At 44.8% G+C, this 9,285-nt stretch overlaps 1 protein-coding gene across 1 annotated transcript; it reads right to left on the bottom strand.

The window, feature by feature from the left end:
- Positions 1 to 498: 498 nt before the first annotated feature.
- LOC121996936 (acidic leucine-rich nuclear phosphoprotein 32-related protein-like) lies at positions 499 to 1,360 on the bottom strand. The gene is made up of 2 exons (XM_042551107.1): positions 1,312 to 1,360; positions 499 to 1,130 (listed from the first exon to the last, which is right to left on the bottom strand). Exons 1-2 carry the CDS (start codon positions 1,358 to 1,360, stop codon positions 499 to 501), a joined length of 681 nt encoding a protein of 226 aa, XP_042407041.1.
- Between the last annotated feature and the right edge of the window lie 7,925 nt (positions 1,361 to 9,285).

The following is a 9,285-nucleotide window of genomic DNA, read 5'->3' as shown; positions in this document are numbered from 1 at the left end:
ACTTGATTCACCAATTTGGACTTGGGGACCCATGCTTGGATTATCTTACTATTTGGTTTGTTTATTAAGGATAAATAAGATTTATATTTCTTTTTGGTTTTGTATCCTAGCCCAGTTCTATTATAAACGGCTCTTTGTGTCCCAAGAATTAAGTCAAGATTCTTGGAACCTAAAGAAAACCGTTCTAAAGTATTTTTTAAATTCTTGACCTGATTTTTTAGACCAGAGTTTTTTTCCTCAAGTTTTTGAACCTGAGTTGAATTTCCAGTCTGAACTTGGTCAGGTAATGATTTAGAGTTAGTTACTTCTTTAAGGACTACTATTTCCTTTAGAAGTGACTTGATCTTAAGGTTCGACTTAGCTAGTTTGCGCAACAAATAATTGACTAGATTATTTAGACGAGGGATACTTACAACGGGATCTGGCCCTTCGGAATCGGATACGGATCCGTGGCTTCGCTCGGACTCGGCCTCCGACTCACTCTCGCTCTCGGATCCGTCAATCTGGTCCCTGGCCATCGATCTCCCCTTCTACATTGATGAATCTCCCTGAGCTTCCAGGTAAGCCATCATCCTCGTCATCTGGAACATCCTGATCTTCTTCTATATCCCCATCCTCATCCTCCTCATCCTCTTCATCTAACTCTTCTTCTCCTTCATCACCCCCATCATCATCCTCTTCACTGTCTCCTATATCATGAACCTCAACGACGTCATCATCTTCTTCATCCTCCTCCTCTACATCAATCTCCTCTCCCAAATCCTCCTCCTCATACTCATCAACATCATCATCCTCTTCATCTTGGCCCTCTTCTCTCTCAACTGAAGCTGCTCTGATAGGGGCAACTCGAAATCCATTGGATGCATGATACCCCCTCTCCAAACCATTAGCATCTGTTCCCATACCAGTCTCAGTGTCCTCTTCTTCAGCATCACTCTCCTCTTCTTCATCAGCATCAACTACTGCATGTGTTGTATTGCTAGCAACGCCATTCATCAGCCTCTCTGCATGTTCTTCTCCATCGACCTCACCACTCCCAGGATCCTCTTCCTCATCCTCCTCATCTTCTTCCTCATCCTCCTCCTCTTCATCAGACTCTGGCCGTTCATTTTCATCGGCATCCAACTTATCTAGATATTCCCTCGTGAAGTTCAATCATCTTTTCCCAAAGCTCCTTTGCTGATGAGAATGGACCAACTCTGTTGAGCTCCTCTTTGGTCAATCCACACTGGAGGGTGCAGGTAGCTCTGGCGTTGGCTTCCACTTTCTTGATGAGGGAGGGTTCCCAGTCTTCGCAGGGAGTAGGTTTGCCATCAGTGTCAGTCGGTAGTTGAAATTCAGTTCGGATGATCATCCACATCTCAAACTGGATCTTTAGAAACGTCTCCATCCGTCCCTTCCAGTACCCGAAATCTTCTCCGGAGAAGAGCGGGGGACGGACGGTGCTGAAACCCTCTTGTTGGGCCATTGAGAGAATATGCAAAAAGGAATAGAAAAAAAATATGTCCCAAGACTATATCTTGGATTAGCAGTGCGGGAGTAAAGACTTGAAAAGAGAACTAACTCGAGTGGTGTTGCACCAACCTCGAGCGAAATTGATACGAATGAACGAAAAAAAAACTGGAATATAGTAATAGTACTAATTTCAGTTGACTCTGAAAAATTTAAAACACCGCGAAAAAATTGCGTGATTGGTGGTTGCACCAAATCAACGCGACCCCACTCTGATACCAATTATTGGATCGAGAAGCGCTAGAGGGGGGGGGGGGGGGGAATAGCGCTCGCGGCTATTTTGTTTCGATTATCGGAATCGTAAAGGCGTAAGAGTTAAAGCAGCAAAATAAACAGAGAACAATCACACAGAAAGACGTAGGGGATTTTACTTCGTTCGGAGTCTAGATCGACTCCTACTCGAAGGTCTGCGATCCTTGATCGCTTTGCGTGGGCAACAACTATAAGCTCGATAAAAATGATTACAAGATGAAGTACAATAGCTAACAATAAACAATTGAATTATACCGACGACAGTGAGAAAAACTGAAGTTTCGGAGCTCCGTGTCGTCGAGTGGTTGTCACAGCAGTTCGGGATCGTGTCGTTAGCAGCTGGTCGCAGAGAGATTACATGGAATTACTTGTTATGAGCTGCTGGTCGAGATCCCTTATAAAGGGTGTTCAAGGCGCCTTCTACTGTTCACCAAGGCGCCTTGAATGAGCCGAGTCAGCCGCGGAGATAAGGGTTGAACTGGTCGAACCTTATCAGGTTCAAGGCGCCTTCAGCCTCTCCAAGGCGCCTTCATCAAGCTGTCCAAGGCGCCTTGGCTTCCTTCAAGGCGCCTCCAAGCTTGCTTCGCAGCCAGCTCAGGTTTTGCACCCGAGGCGCCTCCAAGCTCCATGGAGGCGCCTCGGTACTGTTCATCCGAGGCCAATTTTGCACTTTGGTCCCTGCAAGATATGTTAAACACAAAAATACCTTGTAGCACAAAGTTAGCTCATAACACATAAGTGATAGTATAAAAGTGAAAGTTTGACAGTCTCCGGACTGTCCGAGTCTGACTTCGGGTTTCCAACCGGAAACCCTAGGTCGACCCGACGCCTACTGTTCCCTCTGCGGGGAACGCGTCCTCACCTACTCCACTCAGGAGATTTACCTGCTGCCAGTGCGATCCTCCAGATCGACTGGACTTTTGCTCAGCACTCGAAGCTTCCGGACTTTCTGCTGGACATCCGCTTCCCGGCTAGTCCAGTCTTTCACCTGCTTCGCGACACCAGGATTTTCCACCTAGGGTTACCACCCCCTAGGACTTTTACCTGAAGCCTTCGACCTGCCAAGACTTTCCGCATAGGGTTACCACCCCCTATGACCTAGGGTTACCACCCCCTAGGGTTTTTATCTTTCCTAACCACAGTTAGGTCTTTTCCTGAAACGCTTAACAGATTTGTTAGATCACTAAATATCTTAACTTTGAATCCTTTACCATTATCAAAATACGAGTTTGATCATCGGATGCTTCCCGCACCAACAAAACATCACTTGTAATAAGGTGGACGATAAAGTCGATCACTGGTATACAATAAATTATGTGGAGGGATGTGAGTGATGTAGATGAAATCTATCCTTTCTATATGACAGAAGTGATATTTATGGACCTCTAGATTAAATAGGACACACGAATATATGACCAAACTCAAATTAGTCAATATGAGATATTGAGCTTATTTAATTGAGTCCGTCTACTTAGAGATCAAGAAATACAAAGATTGATAAGAGGATGACATGATCTATCCCTCATTGATTAATCTAAATATCAAGGATAGAAGAACCAATTCATACAAGATAATAGATATAGAAATATTAGGTCGGATCTTGACATTCTCGTTACTTGGGTAGTAATGATGTATTGCTAGATGCTACTCATTGCTTATATGTCTAAAATAGTTTTAGATATATTGTCAATATTATGAGAGCCTATTAGGTCACACACAAAGAACATGTTGATTTGGAGATGAGTTTATTTTAGTTTGATTAAAATGTGATAGATCCTAAGATTATTAGGTTGAGTTAAGTTAGACTCAAATGAATCCCACCATTAGATCATTAGATTGAGTCTAATCCGAATTAGATTTAATGGATTAAACTCAACCACTAAGGATTAATATCCATTAAAAAGCTTAATGGATTATTAATCAAAAGAAGACCAAGAGACAAAAATTTTTGGTATTACTTGGATGAGTACAAAAGGTTTTTGGAATTCATTTTCATGTAAATGAATTTGATTCTTCTTCTTCTTCTTCATCCTCTCTTGGCCGAACTTCACTTGTTGCTGGCACAATAAGGTTATTTTCTTCTCCAAGTTATGAGTTTATGAGACGGATGGAAAATATGTTCGTGTGGATACAATAGAAGTACAAACATGCTAATTATGCTAAAATCTATATCCAAGTCAAAATTATTATCAGAAGTATCGATTCATATAATAAAGATAATGATTATATGTGATAGAATAGGAAATCATAGTATATAATATTTATAAGAATCTTTAGAGGAATTTTTTTTACTGTATTAATTATTATTTTATGTATAAGATCTTTACACTTTATTGTATAGTATATACATATTAACAACGTGTAACTGGATCGTCATATCCGTATAACCACCCGTGTCTATGGATCAGATTAATCACCTTACCACACACCATAGGTCCTATCTAGCAGCAAGTAGCGAAGGGCATATGATAGGGCCACGTCTCACAACAGAGCAAGCTTCATTTAGACGAGCTACATGAAGCTTCAACTGAGATGCTCTCTGTAGATGAATAAGACAAATGTTAGGAATTATTAAAGATCACCGCATTACGTGAATGCTTTCTAGCAAAGGGGCCCTTGAGTGGGGTGTTATGCTTATATTTTTTTTATCGTTCTAGAATTTGATATTCAATTATGATGTATTATTATCTCAGATCGGGCGGAGAAGTTCTGCACATGTGCTTGGATAGGATTGTGCCTTATTGTCCTGTGGCTCGACCGAGCGGCCTGTCCGTTCGGCCCAGAGACTCTTCTACCTTGAGCATCAGAAACCTAACCCCTGGTCGGGCTGTCTTTCATCCGACCTGGGAGACCCCTGACTGGATGTTCGATCGACCGGATGCTCGGTCGGCTCGCCAGTTCGCTCGGCATGACCTCTGTCCGCTCGGCACGACCTTGGGGTTGACCCTCATGACCATTGACCTCCACGTGTCGTTGACCTCCCGCCAACGAGGGTCCTCCGTCCTTACCACCGGATCACAGCAAGGGGCCCTTTGATAGTGATCATGTGTTCAGGAGCCGTCGGCTGATCTGACTCGGCCATAAATGCCTCAGTGGGGAGGTGCAGGGTGACCTTAATAGTGCGGCGCCGGCCCGGAGTAGTGTGAGCGGACGCCGAGGGATCGGAGGTCGGGCTGGACATGGATGACAGAATGCCCGAGCGGCGGACTCGGCGGGGTACAGGAGGAAGAGAGCTTATCGACACCGCTTCGATGGGATCCGCAGACGGATCCAGTTGGGAGGGGGTCCGGTCGGAGGAGAGCGCCTCGACCGATGGCGCTTTGCCGCGGGGAGATGCGGTGCCCGTCCGCTGGGACGCTTGCATTGCGGAGGTGGCCGAACGGAGGGGCATCTCAACACGCCGTCTCTTCTGGTTGAGTGGGAGCTCGTCCTCCGGATCGGAGCCCACCTCCCGAACGGTCGGCTCCCGGCTGGAAGTTGCACCACCCGTCGCTTCCGCAGGCGAAGCTTGAGCGGCCAACTCCCATGCATTTGCCTCGCTCTCACCCTCGTGAGAGCCGACCGGGGCGAGGCCCAACTGCTCCATTTCCTTGGCAACGGCCGCCTCGAGCGTCGCCGCTTTTCTCTTCAAGATCCCGAACAGCACAGACTCCATTACGATGTTCGCTGCAAGGAAAGGGGAAGAAAATCAGTTAGAACTCAAGGCAAATGCACAAGTAAATTTCTTACCAAATCTGCTCGGGAGGGGGGTCCGGCTCAGACTCAAGCCAAACATATACATCACGCCTTCAGGAAGAAGCTTATTGATGTCGAGCTTCAGACCGGCGAGCATATTGGTTGCCTGAAGATAATCCGGTTGGGTTTTATACCTCTTCAGTTCGGGGGAGGTGGGCGGTCCGACCTGCCATTTGGTCCGGAAAGGAAGCCGATCGGGGATACGAAGAAAAAAGTAGTACTCTTTCCAATGTTTGTTGGAAGAGGGCAATTTATCAAAAAAGACTAAACCGGGTAGAGCTTCAAACGGATAAGTGCCCGGCTCGGACTGCTTGGGATAGTAGAAATAATAGAAGACCTCCGGGAGGAGGGGAATGTTGTGTATCTTAAATAATACTACGACTCCGCACAGGAGGCGGAAGGTATTGAGTACCAACTGGGTGAGCGGATTGCCGAAGAAATTGCAGACTTCGGCGATAAAGGAGTGGAGGGGAAACAACAGACCGGCTGTAAATTGATCGCGGAAAAAACAGATAGTGCCGCGCGGAGGTGTGTGCGGCCGAGCGGAAGGCGAGGGTAAAATCAATTCGAAATCAGAAGGGATGTCAAAAGCGTTTATCAGGCTCTCGGCATCACGTCGATCGAACCGCAACTCCATGGTAGTATACCATGGGCCGAGAGCGAGGTCCGCGAGCTGGGAAGAGCTAGCCATCGCCGGAATAGTGGAGGAGGCAGGGATCGGAAGAAAACATAAAGGCTCAGGGAAGACGAACGGAACAGTGACCGAAAGGCAAGAACGTGGCAAGGAACGCAAAGAAAACACGAGAACCGAAGGGAGAAAGGCAGAGAACCTTACAGAAAAGATGAGGATCGAAAGAAGAGGGCAAGGGGTCGCCAGAGTGCTGAGGAACGAGGTCACCGGAGCAAGGAGCGCAGGAAAAGGCTTCTGAGCACGCGACAGTGGAAGTGCGGCGGAAGAAGACGACAAGAGCTTTATAAGGATGAGCTCAGTCCGCCTGAGCTGTCGGATGCAGGTCACATAACCCGAGGCCCGCATCCAACCGTCCATTTCAAACGGATGAACGTCGCATCGGGCATAAGGCAGCGACCGTACGATGACGTCAACAGCGCCACGTGGCACTCAGTCAGAGGAGGGCATTTAATGAGCCCCATCACGAGGTAGAACCCGCGTGCTCAACCATAATGGCGGAGATTTGCACGCATTCCGAAAAGATCCCGCGGACGTCATCACAGGCCATCGACAGGCCAGTTGGGCAGCCCTCGGTAATTAGCCGATCGGCGCTATTCGACCCCATAGTGGCCGAGCGGAGGTACACTTTCGAGAGTGGCAGGATGGCTGTCGCTTGGCCAAACTCATAGTCCAGTCAGTCGGACTTAGCGCCTCCTTCGACTAGACTTGAGGGGGAGACATGTGATCCGGTGGTAAGGACGGGGGACCCTCGTTGGCGGGAGGTCAACGACACGTGGAGGTCAATGGTCAAGAGGGTCAACTCCAAGGTCGTGCTGAGCGGACATAGGTCATGCCGAGCGGACTGGTGGGCCGACGGAGCATCCGGCCAGGGGTCTCCCAGGCCGGACGAAAGACAACCCGACCAGGGGTCGGGTTTCCGATGCTCAAGGTAGAAGAGTCTCTGGGCCGAGCGGACATGCCGCTCGGCCGAGCCACAGAACAATAAGGCGCAATCCCATCCGAGCACATGAGCAGGGCTTCCCCGCCCGGTCCGAGGTATGCACATTCCCGGATGCCATGAGCGCCGAGCGACCGGTCCGCTCGGCCCGGGAACAGGCAAGAGGCACAAAGGGACAGAAGGGACCGCTGGTAACATCATCCTCGAGACACCTGCCGCTGACAAATAGCATGGTCGGCGGTCAGAGCGGACAAAGTATCGTACGGTGAAAGTTTCCACCGTCACGTCAGGGATATGCTCGGACGATTGCGGAATGACGTCAGACATGTTTTTCTGACACAACCCTACTGAGGTATGTTTGGGGAAGTGTGCACGCATCGAGAAGCGTGCCCGCGCCTCCCCGGGGTCCTATATAAGGACCTCCAGACTTCGACGGAGGTATGTGATTCTCATCACTGTAGCCACAGTAGCGTTACTTTGCTCCTCTTCTTCTTCACTGTCTGACTTGAGCATCGGAGGGTCGTCGCCGGGAAACCCCTCCCAGCTTGGCTTCTTTGCAGGTTTGCCGGAGGTCTACACCATTATCAGAGGATAGCGGAGAGCGCCACGTCCCCAACGTCTATCGACTCAGCGCTCGGACAGGATCAATATCAATGGATGATTTTAGAGTCAAAATCGAACACTTTAAAATCAAATGGAAATTAATGGATGGAAAAAAATAATACATGTACCCCTTTTCATTTATAAAATTATACTATATATAAAAATATAAAGCATGTACCTTTTTTAATTTATAAAATTATATTATAAACTAAAAAAAAAATGATGTATACATCTTTTTTAATTATAAAAATTATACTGTATATATCCATCTTTCTCAATCAAAATAACAAAAATAATAGGCAAAGAGTTTTTTTTTTTCTTTCCTTTCTTTTCTTATACTTTTAAATTTATTTTATCCATTTATCATCCACTCTACCGTATAAACAGAGCATAAGGGAATTTAATAAGGAAAGAAGAGAAAGAAATACAAAATTACACATAGATTCATTATTTGTGTACAATTTTGTAATCCTTTCTTTTGTCCCCCTTATATATTTCATTCATCTAATGGGACCCTCTAACGTCGTAAAGTAGAAACAGATTAAAAAAAAATTAAAATAAAAAAATAAAAAATAAAAATAGAAGTCTAACAAAACAAAGTTGTGAAGCAGCTACGATTACCTAAAATCGAAACCTTGCTGATGATAAAAATTTCTATCACTAATATCGTATAAGGTGATTAACTCGTCTTTAGCATCTTTATTAATCTATTTTTAGACTAAAGAAAATAAATCATGAATAATTATTAATAATTAATATAATTAAAAAAGCATGAGAAAAAATATATTCAAACACGTCCCATAACCTAATGTGACAATATCTTAATCATCGTATCATCCAAAAAAAAAAAAAAAAAAAAATTCTACCTCTAATACAACTCAATAAGATGAACGTTCAAAAAAATTGTCCTGGGAGGATGGAATGGTCAAAATAAATTTTGAGAGAATTTATATGAAATTATTTATATTGAATTTTTTTTTAAAAAATTTATTAATAATTTTTTTCTGATTATATTTTATATAAAAAATATATATTATCATAATTCTCTTTAGTTCCATTTTGACAATACCGTGAATGAATAAATAGAGAAATTTTTATAAATATTTTGAATCAGCAATATAAGAAAATATAATTTTCTCTACTTTTAATTAAAATTAAATATAATATCCCTTTTTATTAATTTAATATTTAATATAAAAAATTAAATTAATTTCTAAAGAGGAACACGGAACGAAAGAAAAATAATCAAGGAACATGTATCGCTTACCTTGTCTCGACCCAGGCTGGCCCGGATCGGCCTAGCCAACCTTAGCCTGGTCTAACCCACACTTCAGGGTTCAGGCTAGGCCCAATATAACACAGTCTATTTTTTTTTAAAGATCATATCATACTTTGGTACAATCTAAACTGGGCCGGTTCACGAGTGGCTCAGCCCGATCTAATTCGAATGTAATTACTTCAATTTCCCCTGGTTTTGTGGTCGTTACATGGCTCGCGACTCCTTCGTAACGCGGCCTGTCGGTTGTGGGTCGTCGGATTCCAAGGAAAGGACTCG

This window comes from Zingiber officinale, chromosome 1A, assembly GCF_018446385.1.
Source record: "Zingiber officinale cultivar Zhangliang chromosome 1A, Zo_v1.1, whole genome shotgun sequence".
NCBI lineage: Eukaryota > Viridiplantae > Streptophyta > Magnoliopsida > Zingiberales > Zingiberaceae > Zingiber > Zingiber officinale.
The sequence above is the reverse complement of the archived record's forward strand: the minus strand, read 5'-3'. Positions and strand labels throughout refer to the sequence as shown.